This window comes from Electrophorus electricus, chromosome 18, assembly GCF_041902795.1.
Source record: "Electrophorus electricus isolate QZ-2024a chromosome 18, ASM4190279v1, whole genome shotgun sequence".
NCBI lineage: Eukaryota > Metazoa > Chordata > Actinopteri > Gymnotiformes > Gymnotidae > Electrophorus > Electrophorus electricus.
In genome coordinates, this window is record NC_137514.1 from 1,609,994 (window position 1) to 1,635,000 (window position 25,007).

At 41.9% G+C, this 25,007-nt stretch overlaps 2 protein-coding genes across 11 annotated transcripts in view; one reads left to right on the top strand and one right to left on the bottom strand.

Moving 5' to 3' along the window:
• Nucleotides 1-4,583: 4,583 nt before the first annotated feature.
• Nucleotides 4,584-25,007, top strand: part of LOC113590536 (calmodulin-regulated spectrin-associated protein 3) — a 35,336-nt gene continuing 14,912 nt past the window's right edge. For 4 of the 10 annotated variants that reach the window (XR_014118252.1, XM_081701324.1, XM_081701325.1 and 1 more), the window contains exon 1: nt 18,823-19,104. Coding sequence is in view for 3 of the 10 variants with exons in the window: in XM_081701324.1 (XP_081557450.1) it covers nt 18,972-19,104 (133 nt within the window). In the remaining 7 variants the exon portion in view is untranslated. Of the gene's footprint in view, nt 4,853-8,580; nt 8,721-13,820; nt 14,220-18,822; nt 19,105-20,197; nt 20,263-25,007 lie in introns of those variants that run through there. The other 6 variants (XM_081701329.1, XM_081701327.1, XM_081701328.1 and 3 more) reach the window with 6 other exon arrangements.
• On the bottom strand, nt 5,276-8,526 carry LOC145652059 (uncharacterized). The gene is made up of 3 exons (XM_081701403.1): nt 8,392-8,526; nt 7,912-8,040; nt 5,276-7,463 (listed from the first exon to the last, which is right to left on the bottom strand). Exons 2-3 carry the CDS (start codon nt 7,942-7,944, stop codon nt 6,411-6,413), a joined length of 1,086 nt encoding a protein of 361 aa, XP_081557529.1. The 5' UTR covers nt 7,945-8,040; nt 8,392-8,526; the 3' UTR covers nt 5,276-6,410.

The window sequence follows — 25,007 nt, forward strand, 5'->3', positions numbered from 1 at the left end:
CAGACACACTGCCCTCACTGACCTCTGACCTCGACACACTCACCATACATGAACATCAAAGTTAGGAAGCTGCTTAAGTCAGTGAACCAAAGGAAAGATGCTAGACCTGATGGAGAACTTGGCAAAGTTCTCAAAGCTTGTGCTGACCAGCTATGAGGAGTCCTTACCAGGATTTTCAATCTTTCCCTGGCACAAGGTACCATTCCACCTAGTCTAAAGTCAGCTACCACCATCCCTGTCTCCAAGAAGACAGCCATCAACAGTCTCAATGACTACAGACCAAAAGCACTGATGTTAGCAGTAGTACACCACATCAAAGCCAGCCTCCCTCCAAACTATGATCCTCATCAGTTTGCTTACAGGGCAAACAACTCTTACAGCAGTTGAAGATGTTCAACCTGCCCAAGCCACTGAAGGTGCATTTCTACACTGCCACCAACAAATCTATACTCACCTTCTCCTTCACCATTTGGTTCATTGCTGCTACTGCTAAGGACAAGGGCAGACTGTAGCGCATTATCTGCTCTGCCGAGATGGTGATTGGCTGCAGGTCACTCCAAGACCTGCATACCTCCAGAACACTGAAGTGAGCAGGCGAGTTCACTGACCCCTCATACCCTGGACATGACATAATCAGAACACTTCCCTTGAGCAAGAGGTCTGTTCTGACCAAAACCTCTCACCATAGACTCAACCACAAACTTACCACAAACTCACTCAACTGCAGCCACCCTCTTCAACAAGACCGGGGTCCTCCTCTGACATAAACTCATTGTACTGTGACTATATTGCACATAGTTTACGCACATTCCTGTGAGCTCTTCAATCTGGGCAAATACTCTTGCACTTTTTTTAAATGTATTTTTTCATGATTGGCCACCCTCCTAGAGTCCCTGTCTCCATGGTTTCCCGGTCTCATGTTTTTGTTTTGCTTTACTTCCTTGTTGTGGTTCCGTTTATTATTTTCATTTTCTCCGCCCCTCATGAACTGCACCTGTGTCTTGTTTAGTGCTCATTAGACCATGTATTTAATCCCTGTGTTTGTGCTGTCTTGTGGCTGGTTATTGTGAATCAAAGCCTCTGTTTGTACTCCATGCTTTGTTCGTGATAGCTTGCGTTAATTCTACCCGCCATGTTAAAACCTAGACTCCGTGTTATTCCTAGTCCCTGTTTGTATTCGCTAGTGTTAGTTAAGTGTTCTTATCATTACTTGTGTCAGTGTTATAGCCTGCTCCCTTTTTTTTTATAATTGTGTGCTTTTGTTTAAGATGTATTCCCAGACTCTACATGTTGGCTCACTGACCCTGGACTGTTCAAATGACTCTGATTATGGATTTGCCCTTAATAAATCTTGTTCTACTCAGCATATGCATCCACCTGATGATCGCTCCATGTTACATATATATTGTATAATTCTGTTTATGTACTATATAGTTTTTACCTATTGTATTCTCTTTCCTGGTCTTTTTCACCAAGTCAAATTCCTTGTGTGTGGAATCAAATTCTGAATCTAATTTACATTTACATTTAATTTACATATATAAAAGATAAATAAAAATGAATATACAATGTAACATGACCCTTCATATTATAGATATGTTTATAGATTATACACATTTGTAATGTCATTGTCAGTTATAAAGGTATTTACAAGCTTGTGACAAAGGACCTATGAAAAATGTTACTGTTTAAGAAAAGTACCTCCTATGACCATAATCACGTAAAATATATATTTCTATAGTTGGATAACCAATATATTCACATATATTCAGCAATTAATATAAATAATTTTCTAATTTGCTACCTAGCTGGTGTGATGGAAAATGTTACGAAACTATGTATTATGTGATTCATATAAAATCACACTGATCCTTTTGTTCTTAAATTAATAATGCTGTTTGCACGTTTGTATCCGCCTGTTGCTGATTAAGTTGAACGTGTATCAGGAACTGTTAACATCAAGGTCAACTTGACACACAACCCACACTGTTTGGAGCCAGTTTGGGTTGGTTTGTGGGAAAAACCAAGCCGAGAGCTGATTGGCTTATAGCCACAGCAACAAAGGGAAGAAGAGTTGCTTAAGAAAAGATGATTGGTTAAAGACAGCACAGGAGTAGTATAACTAGCCACGGTTTTGTATACTCGGGGCTCCCTACCTGAGGAGAGCCAAACATTTATTTTAGTCTTTTTTCTTATTAAATTACTCTCTTAATCACGTCTGACTTGCTGTTTGTTCAAAATTCCACAACACTGGCTATTCATCCACCTCATAATTCCTCTTCATTCCCCTCATAATTTCTATTCGGAAAGTTTTTTGAGAGTTCCATTTTTATTCCCCTTTGTCTCCAAAACATTTTATTTACTTTTGAAACAGTGGCCTCTTTCTGTCACGGACCAATCAAGGATGAGGTTATTGTTCTTCTTTTTCTTTCCTTTGTTCGCCCAAGGCTTTCCCGAACATTGACAACACAATAACCAATACAAGGGCCAAACAAAAAACAAAAATAAATAGAAAAGGAATGTTGCATCTAGCTGTAAGTGCAGTGGGTGATTAAGAGCACATAATACTGACCAAGCCCCCCCCCAAAGAAAAATATGTACAGGGGTAGAGTTACGCAAAGATCCGTAATGAGTTACAAATGTCAAGACTTCATAGCTTTCCTATTTGTTTCGAAAATAGTCTGAATATACAGGTAATTACTTCCTGAATAAATATCATTAAAAATGGCTTGTCATTACTACATTTACATTTATGAATGTGGAATTTGCTACAATTAACAAAATAATACTGTTTTGCTTGAGCTCTACAAATATCAATACAACCAAATAAAACATTTTTCAGGTTCACAGAAAAATCTAAATCAATATGATCAAATACAATTAAGTCTTTCCAAAACAGTTTTACATAATTGCAGTGCCAAAATAAATGAAGTAAGGGTTCAGGCTGTGCATCACAAAAGGGGAACTTTGGATCTCTTTTACTTTAATTAATTAATGGTTTGTAGGAGAATCTTTCTGTGTGTATTTTGAACAATATTAAAAATCCAAATCTTTCACAAATTACTTTCTTCATGACCACTGGCTAACAGTTTAATTTATTAATAATTACATATTTAATTACATATTTATCTTAATTGTTTCCCATAACCATAAGCCCTTTTAGCTAGTTGATCTTTTGGCTTGTGATGGACAGTGGTAGCTCAGTGGTTAAGAAACTTTACTAGCAATCAGAAGGTTGTCATAAGACAATGTATCCTGTCATAAAATGTTATAAACCAACTGTAATGTATGGTGATGGTTAAAGGAGCATCACCCCTCTGAAGAAGAGGTCAGTGTGTGACAAACACTGCCACTCAGGAAAATATCAGATACCTCATTTGATAGCCTCATTACTCAACCTCTCTTAAAACCAAAGGACAGGATTATACCAACATGGCTCAGATTCTGGTTGTGCTGGCATAAGTCTTTTCATTGATTTCTCTGCACTTGCTTACTGCAGCAAATCTCCTCAGCATCAGCAAATGAAGCAACTCCCCCATCTCCACAGTTGCAATGGCTTTCCATCTTAAATCAAGTGTTTGAAGATCTTCCAAGCTTGGATTACCAAGCAAAGGAAGGTTTAGATTTTTTTTTTTTTACTCCACTTTTAATAATCCCATGGGTATCTCTGATCCAGGATCGCATCTATAAACTAGACAGGAACTTATTAAAGCATAATAAACATACAGATGTAATATGAACAGGAACTTGTTAAAGCATGATAAAAGTACAGCTTACTAAACATACAGCTGTAATTTAGACAGAACTTGTTAAGGCATGATAAACATCACGCAGAAACCTCAGGCCAGGCTATGCAGAAAAGAAAACATAGACAGGTTGAAAAAATATGCAGTTGCCCAAAAATGCAAACTTGAAGGAGAGTACACACCTGTGTTGATCCTAACAGCAGATAAAAACAACACATTTGTAGGCTACAGAGAAAAAGTAATAATGGCTACATGTACACTAATTGGGAAACTGATTTAGAAAACAGGGATTCAAAAACCTTGGCATGTCTGAGGTTTTATTAGTGAGGCCAATAGGGCCAGTATCAAGGGTGAGTTTGTCCCTTTCAAACCTGCAATAGAAGACAATAGAATTTACCTCAGTGGGGGTGGAGGTTGTTGTGAGTGTTTGTGATGTCTGTCCACACTGATGCAGGTTCGTTTTCTGATAACCTGTTTTTCAGCTTTGCAGTATAGCTTCTTTTAGACACTCTGCTCTCTTCATCAGTGAGCACCTGGTCTGCTTGTACAGGGCTCTGTCTACACTTCTATAGGCAACTTTTTGATGAAGTTGTCTTAGTCTGACTGTGAACAAGGGCTTGTTATTTATTATTCTATGTGTGATAGGATTTGGTTGGCGTAGACACATCTTCAAAAGCCTGCACTTCCACATCTATAAAAACAAACAAACAAATCCTCCCAGCCTCCACTACTATAGGGCACATTTTATGGTCTGTATAATCCTAATTTAATATCTAATGTGCTGACTAAACTAAATGCTGTACAAACAAACAAATCCTCCCAGCCTCCACTACTATAGGGCACATTTTATGGCCTGTATAATCCTAATCTCTAATGTGCTGACTGAACTAAATGCTGTGCATGTGGTTGTTAGGACCAGGATGTACACCCCCCACTGGCTATGACAGTGGTAAGGATGGACTTATTATCATTAGCATTATTAAGAAAAGGGTCATTTAGATTGCACCTTTCTCATACTCAAGGTCACTTTACAACAACAATCAATACAGAGGGGAAAAAACCTCACCTGTTTCCAGGAGGAAGGCGATGAAAATGTTAAGGAAAAGGTATGTTTTCAGTTCAGTTTTAAAGGAGGAAAGGAGAAGCAGAGACTGAGAGATTGTGATAATATGTTTCTGTTAGAAACTGGTTCAAAGTGACCAGGGGCCATGACACTGAAAGATCTGACCAGCATCAGAGGACCCAAGTGTATAGGCAGGGCAGCATGGGTGTAAAAGTTGAGCTTAATAAGGTTGTACAAGACTATGCAAAGATTTATAATTAAGCAGGAGGAGTTTAAACTGAATGCGTTGTGGGACAGGTGCAGTGACGTAAGCCGATTTTCTAGCAAGAGACTTCTGGCAGATAATATTTGGACATACTGATGGGATTGGATGGTTTTGTCTGGGATGGCAGTGAGGAGATAGTTGCAATAATCAAGACAGGATGTGAAGGCATGAACTAGAGTTTCAGCATCTTACATGGTGAGCATGGGCCTAAGGCTAGCACTATTACAGAGGTGGAAGAAAGCCAGTGACCAGCGATATTTACCAGTGACTTGATGTGAAGTTTAAAGGAAAGTGAGCAGTCAAAGAATACACCAAGATTCTGGACTACAGAAGAGGGTTTGACAATGGCACCATCTACGTTGAGTGTAAATTCAGAACCCTTAGAAATTATGGATATAGGACCAGTGAGTAACACTTTAGTTTTGTCAAGATTTAATTTTAGGAACTATATGCTCACCCACATTTTAAGAGCTTCAATACAAGAGAGTGGAGTAGGGGGTGGTGAGGTAATGCTAGCCTTGGTGCTAATATAGATGTGTGATCAGCAGTGGAAGTGAAGGCCATGGCTGCAAATGATCTGGCCAAAGGGTAACATAGATAATGAGAAGGAGAGGACCAAGGATTACTGGGTACATTATTGTTTTCCATATACTAGCAGGGTGCTGGCTAGCTTGCTAAGCCCCTTTTAAGCATGGTAATGTTAGCTATATAGCTAATTCATTTATAGCAATGTCACATTTGTCATATTACCACAAACATACAACAGCAAAATTACAGGCTAGGAGATTTCTCTTTTTTCCTTTTTAAAATGATTGCTGTGGGTTGTTTCTATATTTTTTAACACCAAAAACCTAAAGAATGACAGTGGGGGGAAAGCAGAGCACCTGTGTTCCCTTCCCCCTCTTTATTGTAGTTCGCCTCTCCGTTTTTCACTCATGGTGATTTGCATCTCCATTTCTCACTCAGGGTATTTCGTCTCTCCGTTTCTCACTCAGCGTGTTCTCTGTTTCTCACTCAGTGTGTTTTGTTTTGTGCGGGACTCCAGTCCTGCAGCTGCTGTTCCTTGATGGTCTCCATCACTTCCCACAGAGCCTGTTGTTGGCCAATCGTTGACCATGGCCCTGGTGGCCTGTAACTCCCTCATCAACTACACATTCCATAAAAATGACATGCACAGCTCCTTAAAATGTGTTTTCTGCTGCTTGTACCCAACCCACTAGTAGAGGGTGAACTATTAACTAAACACAAATTGAGACTATCCCATAAGGCTTGTTTATGTGCAGTTTTCTGGGTTTTATCTGATTATGATGGGTTTATTAAGTGCATGTAAATGCACTCAGTGATACTTTTCTCCTGTGTGAGTGCGTTGGTGTCTTTGGACACTAAACAGAGTAGTAAAACTCTTCCCACACTCTAAACAGTAATATGGCTTCTCTGCTGTGTGAATGCGCTGATGCATTTGGAGACTACTCTGTTGATTAAAACTCTTCCCACACTCTGAGCAATGATATGGCTTCTCTCCTGTGTGAATGCGCTGATGTATTTGGAGACTACTCTGTACTGTAAAACTCTTCCCACACTCTGAGCAGTGAAAAAGCTTCTCTCCTGTGTGAATGCGCTGATGTATTTGGAGATTACTCTGGACGGTAAAACTCTTTCCACACTCTGAGCAGAGAAATTGCTTCTCTTCTGTGTGAATGCGCTGGTGTTGGTGGAGTCCACTTTGTGCAGTAAAACTCTTCCCACACTCTGAGCAGTGATATGGCTTCTCTCCTGTGTGAATGCGCTGGTGTCGGTGGAGATTACATTGTTGATTAAAACTCTTTCCACACTTTGAGCAGTGATACTGCTTCTCTCCTGTGTGAATGCGCTGGTGTCTTTGGAGACTACTCTGTGCAGTAAAACTCTTCCCACACACTGAGCAGTAAAATGGCTTCTCTCCTGTATGAATGTGCTGATGCATTTGGAGACTACTCTGTACTGTAAAACTCTTCCCACACACTGAGCAGTGATATGGCTTCTCTTCTGTGTGAATGTGCTGGTGTCGTTGGAGTTTACTCTGTACAGTAAAACTCTTCCCGCACTCTGAGCAGTGATACGGCTTCTCTCCTGTGTGAATACGCTGATGTTGTTGGAGATTACCCTGGTTATTAAAACTTTTTCCACACTCTGAGCAGTGATACGGCTTCTCTCCTGTGTGAATGCGCTGGTGTCGTTGGAGACTACTCTGTGCAGTAAAACTCCTCCCACACTCTGAGCAGTGATACGGCCTCTCTCCTGTGTGAATGCGCTGGTGTTTTTGGAGAGTACTCCGTAGAGTAAAACTCTTCCCACACTCTGAGCAGCAATACAACTTCTCTCCTTTGTGAGAAATGGATGTCATTCTTTTCTGAAGAAAAAAAAAAAAAGACAATACAAAACATGGTGAGATGTAATAGAATTAGGACAAAGAACACTTTGGGGACATGCACAATATAAACATCGATATAGCTTAAGGAAATAAAAAATAAGAAACACAAAAAACTCTGGTTTGTAAATGTCAATTTAGCAGATTTTCAGACCCATTTATCTGGGGAACCTATAAATTACGCAGCTTTCCTTAGTAAAACACCGCAATCTCACATCTTGAGCTTGATATGTGAATGATGATGAATGTTGAGCTACATTACGTGTGTTAGAGTAGGGCAAACACTCATCTGATATGATGCATTTTAGTTCAAAATCTAATGTCAGTTCTAACATTGAATGAGCAAAATGAAATCAGTGTTTGTACTTAACCTGCTGAAGAGCACTTTTTGTACCTTAGGAAGTGGAATGTGATGAGATCTTGCGCGTACCTGTCTCTGCAGAACACCAGGAGTTCCTGTCATGCTTTGATGGATCAACAACAATAGTAAAGAATCCAACCACAATAATGTAAAGACACTAGATTCTTCTCATCATTATTATGAGCACAATTCACATTCCTGAGAGAAAACACAGAGAGCGAGCGAGAGAGAGAGAGAGCGAGCGAGAGAGAGAGAGAGAGCGAGAGAAAGATACAATTGTAATAAGGAACACTAAAATTCATTATTCATTTTTGTTCATTGGGAATACTGTTATACTACAGTAGCATTTAAAGTGAACTGCTGGTCTGTTGCCTCTAACAATTGAAAATAGCACTAAAATGTTTACAACAAAAATAACAGATTAATAGTACTTGTATGAAGCTGAGAGGCACTGAGGTTAGATGACATGTTGGTTATTATCTTTATACAAAATAGATATTTTTCCAAGACACTTTTAAATGAATTAATAATATTACTAAACAAACTCACCACCCAGGAGTAGCCGCTGATCATGGCCTCCTCTCGGTCTATCAGTTCTCCCTGGTAGGGCCCAAATTGTGCACCGCCAGGAACAGTCTGAACCTTGTTAAACACTCCCAAGCCGGCATCAGGGATACCGGACTTCCAAACATCCAGAGCTTCCGCCTGAGCCAATCTGTGATCTCCACAGGAACAGGGGCATGTGGGAAGATGAGAGGGGGACCGTGAACCTCACACTTAACGATTTAGAAGATCTTTACTCCTCACAGTCTGGAAGGACAGAAGACATGAAAGGAAAGAAATGATGCCCTGAGAGACTTCATTTTAATATACCACAGGTAGTTCAAGTTCAAGTTCGGTTTATTGTCACATACATAGTCATACACAGTATAACTCGCAGTGAAATGGTGGAGAGTGCTCTGTCCAAACTGAAGAAAAGAAACAGGGGTGCATAGAGAAAAATATATATATGCAAGATAAATATATATATATTCTATGTATGTACAAAATATATTAACAATGTATGTACAATATATGTATATTATGATTATATACACAATGTACAATGTATATGGTTGGGTATATATGTACACAATCTACAGAATGTACAGTGCAGGTGTAATATGGTTGGGTATATATGTACACAATCTACAGAATGTACAGATCCATTTTGTATAATAACATATCTACAGTTGTTGTGTAACAAGGTAATTGAGTATAAATCTATATATACAGATGTACAGATATACAGTTATGTTACATGGTGGTGGTGGTCCCCACAGTTTATCAGTTTCCCTGATTCAGGGCCCGAATGGCCTGTGGGAAGAAGCTCCTCTTCAGCCTCTCTGTCTTGGTCTTCAGGGAGCGGAAGCGCCTCCCTGACCTCAACAGAGAGAAGAGTCTATTGGTGGGATGGGTGGGGTCCTTCACAATTTTCCTGGCCTTGGTCTGGCACCGCTTGTAGTAGATGGTCTGCAGATCAGGAAGTTCCGTGTGAGTGATGCGCTCTGCTGAACGCACTACCCTTTGGAGTGCTTGTCTGTCCTGCTTGGTGCTATTCCCAAACCAGACTGTGATGTTCCCCGTGAGGATGCTCTCGATAGTGCAGGTGTAGAAGTTCCGCAGTACCATGGAAGGCAGTCTGAAGTCTCTTAGGTGTCTGAGGTGGTAAAGATGCTGATGAGCCTTCTTTGCCAGGGAGTTGGTATGACGGGACCAGGACAGGTCCTGCGAGATGTAAACTCCAAGGTACCTGAAACTATCTACTCTCTCCACCGTGGTTCCACTGATCCTCACAGGTTGGTAGTGCCGCTCCTGCTTCTTGCTGCAATCCACGATCAGCTCCTTTGTTTTACTGACGTTTAGGAGGAGATTATTTTCCTGGCACCAGTTTTCCAGGTGTTTAATCTCCTCCAGGTAGGCCCTCTCGTCGTTGTCCGAGATCAGACCCATGACAACGGTGTCGTCAGCAAACTTGACAATGATGTTAGAGCTGGAAGTGGCTGTGCAGTCGTAGGTGTACAGTGAGTAGAGCAGGGGGCTTAGGACACAACCCTGAGGAGCTCCAGTGCTGAGGGTGAGGGTGGATGAGGCGCAGTTGCCCACCCGTACTGATTGTGGTCTGTCTGTTAGGAAGTTGGAGATCCAGTCGCACAGGGATGTATGCAGTCCTAGATCCCCCAACTTAGTAGTGAGTAGGGAGGGGATGATAGTGTTAAATGCTGAACTGTAGTCGACAAATAGCATTTTAACAATTTCCCCTCCCTTCGTCCAGGTGAGTCAGTGTAGTGTGGAGCAGATGTGCAATTGCATCGTCAGTGGAGCAGTTGTGGCGGTATGCAAATTGCAGTGGGTCCATGGAGGCTGGCAGTGAAGATGTGATGAAGTCTCTGACTAGCTTTTCAAAGCACTTCATCACGACTGATGTGAGGGCAACAAGGCGGGAGTCATTGAGGTCGGAGAGTCGAGGTTTCTTCGGGATGGGGACGATGGTGGACCGCTTGAAGCTGGACGGGACGATACCGAGCATCAGGGAGAGATTGAAGATGTCGGTGAATACCGGGGCTAGCTGATCTGCGCAGGCTTTGAGGACCCTCCCGCAGATACCGTCTGGTCCCATCGCCTTCCTGGTATTCACCCTTTTAAACACTCTCCTCACGTCACTCTCCGTGATGATGAGAGGGCACTGTTCTATGGTGGGCCCCGCGCATGTGCCATTGGCTGCGCCGATAGTGCCATTTGGACTAGCGCTGTTAGCACTAGCGCCGTTAGCATTGGCGCTGTTAGCATTTGCGCTGCTAGCATTTGCGCTGCTAGATGTAGCCTCGAAGCGAGCAAAGAATGTATTCAGCTCGTTCGCCAGAGACTCATCCGCACTCATCAGTCCAGAGGGTGGGCTCCTGTAGTCCGTGATCATCCGTAGTCCCTGCCATGGGGATCTAGAGCCACTCTGCTGGAACTGTGTCTCTAGTTTCTTCCCGTAGCGCCGCTTCGCCTCCCTCACCGCCCTGCGCACTCCGTATGCTGCAGACTTGTACTCGTCCATGTTCCCGCTGATGATCCCCGCATTGTAGGCAGCGGTGCGAGAGTTCAGAGCCTCGCGGATGGTTCTGTCCACCCAGGGCTTCTGGTTGGAAAACTTCTTGATGGTGATTCTTGAGATCGTGTCATCCACCAGTTTCCCAATAAACCCCACTACTGCCTCCGTAAACTCGCTGACATCATCAGTGCTGTGCCGGAACATGTCCCAGTCCGCGTCATCTAGAGCGTCCTGCAGAGCGGCCACCGATTGGTCTGTCCAGCGCGCGACCTCCCTCTGAACCGGAGCTTCCCGTTTCAGCCTTTGTTTATATTTTGGTAGGAGGAAGATGGCGGCGTGGTCCGACTTACCAAACGGTGGATGAGCTAGTGCCTTGTAACTGTCCTTGTATGGGGTGTAGCAGTGGTCTAGTGTCCTATTTCCCCTGGTGGGGAAGGTTACGTGCTGGTAAAGGTTGGGCACTGCACGCTTGAGGTTAGCACTGTTGAAATCCCCAACCACAATAAGTGCAGCGTCCCGGTGCTGTGCCTGAAACTGTGTGAGAGCCTCATGAAGTTTACACAGTGCAGTGTCCATGTTAGCCTGAGGTGGGATGTACACGGTGTTGATGATGACCGAAGTGAACTCCTGGGGAAGGTAGAAAGGACGAAGCTTGAGGGCGAGCAGCTCCAGGTTGGGTGAGCAGGAGCGGGTGAGAATAACAACATTGGCATTGTTACACCAGCTGTTGTTTACCATCACACACACTCCGCCGCCTCTCGACTTCCCCGAATCTGCCGTCCTGTCCATGCGGTGAACCGAGAAGAACTCGGCCGGCTGGATAGCGTGGTTTGGTACCGCTGGGTTCAGCCACGACTCGGTGAAGCAGAGGAGATTGCAGTCCCGAATGTCCCTCTGGTCATCGAGCTTGTTATCCAGAGATTGGACGTTGTCTAGCAGGATGCTAGGTAAGGGAGCTCGGTGTGCCCGAGCCCTCAGCCTGTTCCTGACGCCGGCTCGCTTCCCTCGAGGCCTTTTCCTCGCGCCGCATCTTTTGTTTTCCCTCAGGATCTCCGTCGGCCATCTTGGGTCCGGGGTTACAGACGGCTTGAGGTGAGTGCTATGTAGATTAAGAGAAATAAGGGCATCTCTGCTGTACGAGATACGCGCCGTGGTGTGTAGAGAAGGGCTGCGGAGAAATCAGGGGTAGCGGGAAGAGCGAAAGGAGCGAAAAAAGTGCCAGGTGTGGACGGAGCAGTTGTGACGGCAGCCGACCTCACCGGCGCCATCTTGATATTATTTAAGACTGATAAACTTTTCACCCTATGACAGGACAATACAAAGTTACACTTACAAGTAAACATGGTGTTACTGATGTGAAACACCTCTTACATAACAGCCCTGGTGCCTTTTTCTTTATCTAAGGTCAAAACCACTCCCAGCTGAAGTAGACCTGAATCCTGAGGTGGTAAAACGAACATTTCTAGATGAGGTAACTGAATAGGAGTGGATACTCTAGAAGGTGCCGGCTTGGTGGGCCTTGGATAATGGAGGGTCTGGTCAGAGATCAGGGCTCAGAAGCATTTAGCCAACCGTAGATTTATTAGTTATTATGATATCGTTGGGTACAGGGCACTTGTGTGAGTGTTACACGTGCGTGCGATGTGTGGATACATTTGTATGAATAAGTCTGCATGGACATGTTTATGTCCATGTAAAGAGAAACTGATGTAAAATAATCATTACACAAAAGTGTGTCCTTCCGCTATAACAGAATTACAAAGAAAATACAACGACCATACATGGGCGACTAATCAGCGAAAGAACCGAACGGTAAATTACTGGTTATCAGAGAATTAGCGGTAAACAGGATAATACATAGAAATAATACATAGGTAAACTTATACAACAGGCACTCCTGCCTTACACGTAAACGAACAGCTAACACAATTCTCATACGTATACACACGCACAAACTAGACTAGACTAGACTACACGTGTTTATATGTACATTTACCTACAAGCTAACAAAGGATTAATAAACATCGACATCTCTCACATGAAATACCATCACAACAATGTTCGCGATAATCAATGATGAACTTACTTTAGTTGTCCTGACGCACACAAATTGAGGATAAATTACGGAAAACTACCGAACGTGGACAAATCTTCATCTACTCAGGTACCAACACCTACGCTAGGCATGCGCGGGCTACTGAAACTACGGCGTCACAGTAGGAACAAATCTCAAAAAGGCAATACACATGACCAACCCAACAGAGGTGTTGTGTACATTCTTAAAGTAACCAAAGCCCATCATTGATCAAACAAGAGTGACAGTAATCCTTATTGGAGAATGCTCAGTCCACTGAATTTGAGGGTCTGCTGCAGTGTATAAAAATGTATGAGTGTAGAAATGTGTGCATGTGAATATGTGATTGTGAATGTGTCATGTCTCATGGTTCTATGAGATGCTTGATGTTGCAATGTACATTTATAACTGAGAGTATAACAGATCCACAGATTGAACACTTACATGTGTAATGTAAATCCATGATAGTCTTCACCTATAGGTTCCTCCTTTTCAGTGTATCCTAATGTAGTCAAACACACACCCACACACACACACACACTCCCAATCACCTGATTTATTGATCATGAGCACCTTGTTTGCTTCTTTAGTTCTCTGTCCTGTACATTTCTTACCACACTAAAGATGGTTCTCCAAGTTTCTTGCCTGTGCTTTGGTGACTCTCTTTGAGTTACTACTGCTTTCGTGGTTTCTGTTTGTTTCTAGCTGCTCACTGTTGTGCTCTTTTTGTTTATTATTTATTTGTTTTATTATTTGTATCCTTATTCTGATCTGGAGAATTAAGACACTAATTTTTGCACTCGCATCTCACTCCCTCTCTTCCAGCAGACTGAAGCGATGAATGTAGAGATAGCTGCCCTTGAAAGTATCATCAGGAGATCAGCGAGCACCAGTCCGTGATTGATCACCTTGCCTGGTGTCTGGAGAGCCTCTCTGTGAGTTCAACCAGCCCTCAAGAGCCAAGGTGGTTCTCTGTCAAATTGCAGCCCCTGAACCCCGTGGGGGACCCTGAAGGTTGTAAGGGGTTTGTAGTCCAGTGTGAACTCTACTTTCCTTACCAGCCCTACCTGCTTGACCACACTAAGGTGGCCTTCATCATCTCCCAACTCATAGGGATGGCCAAGGATTGGGGAACTGCGCTAATGTCCTGCTCCTCTCCACTCTTGGATGGCTACATTGAGTTCATCTGAGAGTTGAAGGCGTTGTTACATCATTCACATCAGGGTAAGGTTTGAAGTCAAGCCCTGCTGCATCTGAGGTTCCTGTTCAGTGGTGGAGTTTGCCGTGGAGTTCTGGACACTGGCTGCCTCTATGCTGTAGAATGACCCAGTGCTCATGAACACCTGCAGGGGAAGCTTTTGCCTGCAAATAGGATGTGGCAGCCATGATGTGGCAGCCGTGTTGTGCATCTATAGATCACCAGCAACTGCTTCCTGTAGATAATTACTAGCAGCTATCTGCTGCCACACACTCCTCCACAATGAATAGAAACTGCTCCCTTTGACAGAGGTCCCCTTAAGATCATTCATTACATGAGAGGTAGCAACCCCTGAGGAGACGCCCCGCGTCTCAAACAGAGGGCGATTCCAGTAGTAAGTATGCCAATGATGGAGATTTATTTTCAGAAAAAGTACAGTAACTGGGGCATGATGCCATAAGCAGACAAAAAATTTAATTCCAAAAAAAACTAACCTACCAAAGGAAAAAAATTAATTCAGTATGTACCAACAGAGGATTAAACCCAAATAAAGATAACGTGCTTCCAATTATGGCATTCAATCCACACGTCTCTCTCTTGCCTTCCAATGCCACTCCTTATATATAGTCTTCGCCCCTTAGACCAGATCATTCCAGATACGTACATAAATTATTAAATTCTGTCACGGAATGCTCCGCCCCACGAGTTACGTGGTACGGCCCGCCGCGTGCTGGAGGTTTCACACGTGTATTAGTTGTAACCACGCCCCCGGGATTGCACACACCTGCCCAGGGTTTGGATGTTTGTCTGTCTATTTAAACCCCTGTCAGGGGGTGCACCTTCGTTGGTCATTATCGCTACTTTAAGTAACTGTCGATATACGTAAACAGCGCTGTAGCGTGTGTGTTAGTCGTCCAATGTTTATCGTAGATGTTGTATTTGAGTGCCACCTATGTCGTCTATGTTTAATGTTAATAAACGTCGTTACAAATTCACAATTTTTCTCCCCTATGGTAGAAAATAAAGGCTATCATTTAAAACATTTTCCCCATTATCCAAAATTCCCTTATTAAAATAAATATACCCATATCCAAACACATAGAGCCATTAATCAAGATTCTATCCTCCCCCTTTCTACTTCGTAAATTACCTGCTCCAATAACGTGAGCTAAAGATTACAAATCCCCCTCAATTCTGGGCATGTCTCTTTTGACTTACAACTGCTGAACAAAACAGGTAGGTATATACTTTGAACCCAAACTCCCTTTACCTTATTACAGTATATATACCTATACATACACATATATATATTAATGTTAGCAATTATCTACATAGTCAGTTGGCCACTCTGAACAATGTAAGACAATTACAATTATCATTATTTTACAGAACTCCAGCAAAAAGCAAGTTTGTTCCTTCTGATAGTGGTGTAGTTGGAATAAAAGTCTTTAAACTCTATGTATTGTCCATGTTCAAAGTTCAAAGAGGCTTTATTATCATTCAGCTATACACAAGTACACAGCAAAAACGAGACAATGTTCCTCCAGGACCATGGTGCAACACAAAACAACAGTGCAACAGACAACACTACATAAGTGCAAACAATCCAATAGTGCAAAAATATCAAACAATGAATAAACAATAATAAATACAGGACCAATACAAAAATACAAACTGAATAGACAGTGCAATTATTTAGTCCAGTACACAGTACTGGGAATATGTAAAGTGAGTTGTGCATAGGAGTCAGTGACATGCTATACTGAACATAGCAGTTACCGGTAGCAGCGAGACTAGTTCAGAGTACAGTGCTGGTTTAGTACAGTACTCTAGCAGCAAGTAGGATAATGTCCAAGACTGCAACAAGAGTGCATATTTTTTGTTTAAAGTTTGACTTCAGCCCTAGTCCGATGCAAAACAAATGTGTGAGTGTGTGTATGGATATGTATGTATGTATGCATGTATGTATGTGTGTGTGTGTGTGTGTGTGTGTGTGTGTGTGTGTGTGTGTGTGTGTGTGTGTGTGTGACTGTGTATAAGCATGTGTGTATGTATGTGTGTATAAAAGTGTACATTTTTGGAATCAGAATTGGGATTGAAGTAAGCCAGAGTTCAGGAGTCTAATGGCTTCTGGGAAGAAGCTGTTGCACAGCTGGAGGTGCAGGACTGGATGCTGCAGTACCTTGTTCCAGATGGCAAAAGGGTGAACAGTTCATGTGAGGGGTGTGTGGAGTCTTTCACAATGTTGGTGGCTTTTCGGATGCAGCGTGTTGTGTAGATGTCCGTGATGGAGGGAGGAGAAACCCCAATGATCTTCTCAGCTGTTCTCACTATTCTCTGGAGGGTCTTGCAGTGAAAGGTGGTGCAGTTCCCAAACCAGGTAGTGATGCAGCTGCTCAGGATGCTCTCTATAGTACCTCTATAGAAGGTAGTGAGGATGGGTGATGGGAGATGGGCTTCCCTCAGCTTCCGAAGGAAGTAAAGACATTGCTGGGCTCTCTTGGTGATGGAACTGGTGTTCAGGGTCCAGGTGAGGTTCTCTGCTAAGTGAACACCAAGGAACCTGATGTTCTTGATGATCTCCACTGAGGAGATGTTGATAACAAGAGGGGAGTGATCTCGCCTTGCTCTCCTGAAGTCAACAACCATTTCTTTTGTCTTGTCAACATTCAGATGCAGTTTGTTGACCTTACACCAGCTTACTAGTTCTCGCACCTCCTCTCTGTATGCTGACTTGTCATCCTTGTTGATGAGACCCACTACAGTCATGTCATCAGCGAACTTGATGATGTGATTTGAACTGTGCATTGCTGCACAGTTATGAGTCAGCAGTGTGAACAGCAGAGGGCTGAGTACGTTGCCCTGGGGAGCATCAGTACTCAGTGTGGTGGTGTTCGAAGTGCTGCTCCCAATCCAGACTGACTGAGGTCTACCAGTCAAGAAATCCAGGATCCAGTTGCAGAGGGAGGTGTTCAAGCCCAGTAAGCTCAACTTTCCAATCAGATACTGAGGAACAATAGAGTTGAATGCTGAACTGAAGTCTATGAACAGCATCCTTAAGAAGGTGCCCTTTTTATCTAGATGTGAGTGCCAGATGGAGTGTGGTGGAGATGGCATCATCCGTAGAGCGGTTGGAGCAGTACGCGAACTGCAGGGGGTCCAGGGAAGGGGGAAGCTGGGCCTTGATGTGTCTCATGACGAGTCTCTCGAAGCACTTCATGATGATGGATGTGAGTGCGATGGGACGGAAGATGGTTATCACGCTACTGTTTGTTCACATGGAACAGAGTCCTGTTACAAGCACACACTGTCCTGGATAGATAAATGGAGTTCAGTGTTGTTTTTTGTATTTAAAAATGTTTTATATATTTACATGTATATTTTAATTTTTATGTAAATTAAAATAAATCGAGGCATTATTGTTGTTGCTGTTATCATTGATTTATCAATCAACATGATTGTTGTTATTTGTAGGGGACAGGCGACTGCCTGGAGCCCCAGACCAGTCGGGGACGCCCGAGGTCTGACAAACTAAAGCAGTGGCAATTTGCCAAGTTTACAATGACAGTATGACACCTGAATTCCCTAAGGGGGCCTTTGACTTTCTCCTTACGTCCCCCAAAGGACTAGAATCTCCACTGGTTGGGGAATCGCATCGCCCTGCTCATCGGGTTGCAGTGGGTTCTTCGGTCAGCACTTCTCTTCCAACTTTTTCTTTGACTATACTCCAGTGAATCACGGTTGTTGTAACCGCGTGTAGCCTGAAGGGGGTGCAAAACACTGTTGTCAGCATGCTTCATAAATCAGAACACTGCAGTCTCGGCTAGTTTAGTTCCTTGCTTAAAGTTTTAGCGAACGTATTTAGATTGAGATTTGAGGTCTGTATACACGAATAGGTCATAAAGCTGCATCGGTATGCAAAATAAGTCATAAAACTGCACTTTCTTCTCGTTAAGTTCATTGCTTAAAGCTTGAGTGGACGTGTTTAGATTAAGATTTGAAGCCTGTATGCACGAATACGTCATAAAACTCCATCGCGATGCAGTATGGACGAATGTCAAAACTGCAGTCTCGGCTCGAGTAGTTCGTTGCTTAGGTTTAAGTGTTTAGATTATGATTTGAGGGCTGTTGGGTATTATTTCAATTATTCAGGAAAACTACACAACACAGCTAACCCATTTCACACGTGTTCTTCAGTTTGGATCCTGCTTTATCAGTTCGCAAAAATATTCTTATTTTCATTTTTTAGCGCCAAATACTGTGTAAAATAAAATATTTATTATATACGATGCTAAATCCTATGCGATGCTGCTTCTGAACTAACCCATGCCCAAAGGTGGCGTTTTTGACGCACAGTATGCTGCTTTTACGCGTCCGTTCTTCTTCGGACCCCTATTGGGCGCAGAGGTTTGATTGACGTACCAGTGCAGGCACCTGAAAGCGTCACTGGGCGCGCCCACTCTGCACGAGAAGCATGAAGACAGAAGGATGGAAAGAGACAAGCACGAGAAGGCGTGAGATTCGGTTCGCGGCGTACGCACCGTTCATGTAGCATAGACCATTTGTGGTAAAATAGCGCGATAGGCTATGGTTAACCTTTACCATTAGAATGCATTGCAATTTAGTGATGATTCTGTAGGAAAACCAAAGGCGTAATTTAAGAAATGACAAAAGAATGACCGTATAGGAAAAATATTTTTCTACGCCGTTTAATTTTTTTTATCGCTCCCCAGTCTCTTCGCGTTCCCTCCCTCCTTTCCACCAGCCAAGATTCCGTTATGGTGGACGCATCTGCAACGAGAAAAACGGACACTATACCGGAGATCAAACCGCTGGACCGGTATGATTTTGGCAAAGCCAAAACCCGCGCTAGTGTGCGCTGGCTTTTGACCAAGGCGTTTGGGTCTGAAGGTAGGCCCGACTCTTCACTCCGTTTTTGTTTGTGCGACATGTGTTGAAAAGATCCGTGCTTGGCAACAGATGTGCATCAGTGGTGGTCCGGTGTAGTGGGTATTGTAGTGGGTCGTGACTGTGAGAAATAACTCGTGGATCAATCTCACGGTATATTATCTAACGAAAAACGGGCCGTTTCAGCGGGGACTGGCGTGCCCACGGGGATGCGAATGTGACTGGCGCAGCGCTCCTTTGCACAAAGCCACTCAAACGTGAAAGCTGGCTCGATACAGACGCGTATTGTAACAGGTTTGAGGGATGGCTTTTCACGCGAGATTTGTTCAGATAATAATAACCTTAAGAAAGATTGAGGTAATTTCATAAATTCATGTGATGTAACGAACGAACGGCCGGTTTCTCATTCATAGCGCTTGTTAGGTGATGGGTGGCATCACAAGAGTCGCCGGTGCAGGATCGTATTGGTTAAGAAGGGGCAACGCGTGATGAATAAAGACTGATTTCACGGCAAGAAATTATTTATACTGCGTCGAACCTTGGTCGTCATGTCCTTTTGTCGCGGACTGAAAATAAACGGTAGATGTGTCACAATCTGGGTTAGTGTGTCAAAAGGACATACATGTTCACTTTCAGCGAGTTATTATATTGCCAACGCCTACGCTATCTCAGGTTATGGAAAGCCAAAGTGATCAAAATTCGCCTCAAAAGAAACGCGTTTTTTGTAAAACTGCGAAAAAAAGCGGAGTTTTACACGATTTTACGCAGCAAAATACGCCGTTATTTTTCACTACGCCGTAAAATTTGCCGCAAAAAATGCCGTATTTTACGGGGAGCTGTCAGTTTAAAATTTCTTTAAAAACACTGATTTTTGGGTGAGTTTGTTTATTTTTGGGATTCACATATGTTAATTCACTTGATAATTATATATTAATAAGTTAGTCATCCAGCTAGCTAGTTTAGTAGACCTAGGAGTAGTGACCATGGTTAGATACTTCAGACATTGTACTTTAAATGGGCAATTGACTAGTTAGTTAGCTAGCAAAATTTCCTACAGCTGGAAGGTGGCAAAGAGGAACTTCATTTTGTGTTGTAGGTGGATACAGAATGACAGCACTTGACAATATGGGACCCATTGTAATTCAATCAAAAATTAACGAGGTAAGGGCCACTTTAAACAAGTTAATGACTGAGTCTGTTAAACTGGTAAAACACTAACCAGAGACAGCTAACTGACAATTGGCTACAAAACAAAGCTCACCTAAAGGAGTTATAGTTGGCCTGTCATGAATTGTTTCTAGCACTAGACTGACAGCAAGTTTGTCAACTTGTAGGAACGAATGCACATTTGTGTCAAAATGATGGCTAGCCATCAGAGTTGTGGGTTAGAAGTGACATCAAAATGAATTCAAAAGGGATGCCAAACAATCAATATGCATAACAGCACTATTGGTCTTGGAATATCCCAGTTGTGTACACTTGTGTTCTTGCTCCAAGTCTAGCACTGGGCAGTTGGTACACTGTCTCAAAGTTTCAAGAACTGCCTGGTCACAAAGCTTCTGAATTTATTTGGTTATTCAAGCTTGAGCTGTGTCTGTCTTCAATGGGTGCTACTGAGCATTTCCATCTTAGAAAATGGTTAAGAAATAGCCTTGTTCTTTAAAAACTACAGTTTTTAAGAGGAAAAAATAATTGTATTTATGGCAATGATCTAAAATTAAATTTTGTACAGGCCTTGTGATGTTGAGAGAATCTATAAAATGTCATTTTCTCATTCATTCTAGTTCACTTGGCTTGTCTGTTCATTTTCTGAGTTATAAAAACATTACCATGTGGATGGGTTTTTTGTTTTTTGTTTTTTTAAGAATGTTTGTGTGCCCTCATTTTGTTTTTCGGTTTGTCTCCCATTCTATGTGCTGTTCACTCGTGTGTTCTTGGTCAGATTAGTCCATACCACAGTGGAGTCACCTGCTGTGCTTGAAAACAAAGGCCTCACTTGTATGATCACTCACCTGCTTGAAGAGCTGGAGATTTTAGTAGTTAGACCACCATCAGCAGCAGCTTTATTCTGACTGGTTTGGTGACTGTCATCTGTGCACTCCAACTAAAGCAGTTTCACCCTCTGACATAGCTGTGATGGACTTAATTCTCATTGTCATTAATGACTAAGCTTCTCTGTCCATTTTTCCTAATGTTACTAATTACAGTATGTGCCCATATTTTCTTAAATTGGCTTCTAACTCTGTGTTGTTTTTTTGTTTGTTTGTTTTTTTTTTTTTTTTTGGGGGGGGGGGGTTGTATTGCTTGTGATCTCATGAAATTTAAGTGGATATAAATGAAATAAACCAATTTTATTACCATGAGGAGTCTGTTTACTCAACTTTCCTAATACATTACTGATTACTCTATGCTCCTGTCTTTTATTTAATTGGCTCATAACTCAAATTGCTTTTTTGATAACATCATTGATAACATCCAGATTCAGGTTAATCCATGTAGAAGTCCTCCCAAAGTGCCATGTAAGATGGAATCAAAAATAATTATAACAATCATTTAGTGTTTCATTTACTGTTGAAATGTCAGGGTCAGTGTTGACATATTTTGAGATCCAGTCTGATCCCAAAGTGGTTTATCATATACTACAATAAATATGACTAGCCTCATCACTTCAGGATGGTGACTGGCAGTGGTCGATCACACCTGCTCTTGAGATGCAGTTCTAGGTACCTGTGATGAATGGAACCTGGCTTGTTCAGGCATTGTCAAAATCAGTAATGTGATCCAACCACCAATCTAACCAGGTATACTTTTTTAAAATACTCTCTAAGATATAGATAACTAATTTTTATTGTAATATGGCAAATGGCCATAGTCAGATATATCTAAGGGATTGGAAAGTATGGCAATGTGGCAGGTAATAGTACTATGACCCAGTATTGACAACAGCTTCCTAAAATGGGGGTGGGGGTTGTAGTTTCCATATATTTTAAACTCATCTGTTAACCTTCTCTAGTGATTGAGGAAGGACATTCTAATATATCTGTTTCTTGGCAGGAGTGAATGGTGGTTTAGTACTAGACACTTTGTTTTGTACATTTTCATACATTCATATATTCCTTTTATTGGTTTAGTTCATGTGTCTTGAACTTTGTGTGTTTGGCTCACACCCTGGCAGGATGCATCACATACAGAAGACTATAAATGTAAACTAGCATGGATCTCCACTTCTACTGCACTGACTCCAGCCTGACTTCCCTGCTCTTTTTCAGCCATCTTTACAGACCCATTCCACATCAGGCTATTCTCAACTTACCACATTTCTTTGCAAACCTTTAGATAAATGTTAAACTCTGAAGTGGTGGGGGAGACAGCAATCCTTCAATTATCAAAGTTGAGTGAAGCAAACGGGTAAGCTTGCTCATGTATCATTCAGTTCAAACTTACTTTTATAGTATTTTTCATTACAGGTGCCATCACAAACCCGTTGTGAAAGATTCAAAGATTCAGAAGTGGATCTCATCTTCCAGTAGACACCAGATATCACAAGCAATAGAAAAAGCAATTTGAGTTAGAAGCCAATTTAAAAAAAGATGGCAGCATACAGTAATTAGTTATGTATTCGGAAAAATAGACATAGAAGCTTAGTCATTAAGCAGAAATCTTTATTAAACAGAAGAGACCAAGAAGTAATGTGAGAGCATGACTGAGGTCATCTAAAGAGTGACAATGAGAATTAAGTTCATCACAGCTATGTCAGAGGGTGAAACTGCTTTAGTAGGAGTGCACAGAGGACAGTCACCAAACCAGGCAGAATAAAGCTGCTGCTGCTGCTGGTCTAATTAGTAAAATCTCCAGCCCAGTTTTTCAGTCTCTTCACGTGGGTGAGGCCTTTGTTTTCAAGCACAGCAGGAGTCTCTGGCACATGCAGGTGACTCCATTGTGGTAGGCACTAACCTAACCAAGAACACATGAGTGAACAGCACATAGAAAGAGAGACAAACAGGAAAACAAATGAGGGCACACCAAACAAACATTCTTTAAAAAAAAAAACACATTGTAATGTTTTTATAACTCAGAAAAAGAACAGACAAGCCAAATGAACTAGAATGAATGAGGAAAGGACATTTTACATAGTGTCATGGTTGGTCATTCCTTGCTTCCATAGTTTCCCTGTCTTGTGTAGTTTAGTTCCATACCGTAGTTTCGTTTTCTCCACCCCTCGGTTGGTTTTCCCACACCTGTTCCTCATTTCTAATCTTGTTAAGTTCATGTATTTAAACCGTGTCTTGTAGCGTCTGTTTTTGCTGTTCATTGAATGGATCTAAGTCTGGATGTTTTTGAAAGCCTGTATCTGTATGTATATATGTTTGTACTTTGTGTTTATTGAAGCCTCTGTGTATCCTAGTCTGTATGTTTATCCTAGCCTTTGTGTTTCTTAATCTCTGAGGTTTTCCTAGCCTCTGATATAGCCTGTTTTGACAACTACAACTCATTTTATAGATTCGCTCAACATCACAAGGCCTGTAGAAAATTATTTTAGATTATCATTGCCATAATTACAATTATTTTTTTCCACAGCTCAAGCTTGAATAACTGAATAAATTCAGAAGCTTTGTGACCAGTCAGTTCTTGAAACTTTGAGACAGTGTACCAACTGCCCAGTGCTAGACTTGGAGCAAGAACACAAGTGTACACAACTGGGATACTCCAAGACCAATAGTGCTGCTATGCATATTGATTGTTTGGCATCCCTCTTGAATTCATTTTGATGTCACTTCTAACCCACAACTCTGATGGCTAGCTAGCCATCAAGTTTGAGACAAATGTGCATAAAAAACACCGTTTTTGAGCGCTTAAAGCAACATTTTTTTACCACGTTATACACTGACATATAAACGCTGTAAAATACTGGCATTTCTAAAGGTTTTTGCGACGTATTCTACTGCGCAAAGTCGTCCAAAAATTCGGGGAAAGCGGCGAAAGCGTCTTTACAAATAAAACGTTTCGTTCGGGGCGAATTTTGATCACTTTGGCTTTCCATATCCGGTAGGCCTGGAGCCGCGCACATTCGACCGAACAAACCCTCGTGAACAATTAATGACACTAGGCTATATAAGACTTTCTACACTTTATCTAACCTCTAAACGTTTGTAATAAGCGTCTGAATATACGTCTTTATCTAATGTAACAATGTTAAACGCGCGTTTTAAAAGACAGCAAAGTGGAAATGTATTAAAACGACCGTTGCCATAACGTGGGACAACCTATCAATATTAATCGTAGTTCGTAATTACTCTATAATTCTCTGGGTTTCTGTCGGTTTGTCTCTTAAATCCTTTGTGTAATGTGGAGGATGGCAAAACTCTTAAGAATTAAATCTGAAGAGCATTCCAGAAAGACTTTACTAACAAGTGACATTACTAACAACCATGGAATAAATACACAAAGACTTACACTGACATTAATGACAAGCATGGAGCAAGAACATGACTGGAGTTTACAGCATGTACATAGTGACATGTATAAATTGTCAAGAGGTTGTTGGAGAGAGAGATTGTTAATGGTAACATTATGGATAAATGTACAAGTAAGACTATATTTAGTATACACTAATTTACATACACAGTGCAAAAAAACATACCTTTGCAAAGGTGAATTAGTTCTCAAACTAGAGGTGGAGATGACCATATGAGGGTGGAATAATTCTAGTGACTCCCTTAGTCACATGTATATGGGAGCCAAATCTGAACAGATTGTTTTAGTTCATGTTTTCATTTTGTTTTACCTCATGCTGTCAGGCCACTACCTGGTTGGTAGGATCTCAAATATATACACAAGCACTGAAAAAGTCACTTTTCATATGTCTTCTTTAAAAAGAGTTTTGTGTTTAATAGTCACATAAAAAC

Coding starts and splice junctions, on each gene's coding strand:
- LOC145652059 (XM_081701403.1), bottom strand. CDS start 7,944: ATGACAGGAACTCCTGGTGTTCTGCAGAGACAG. Junction 7,464..7,911: donor CTGGTGTTCTGCAGAGACAG/GTACGCGCAAGA, acceptor TTTTTTCTTCAG/AAAAGAATGACATCCATTTC.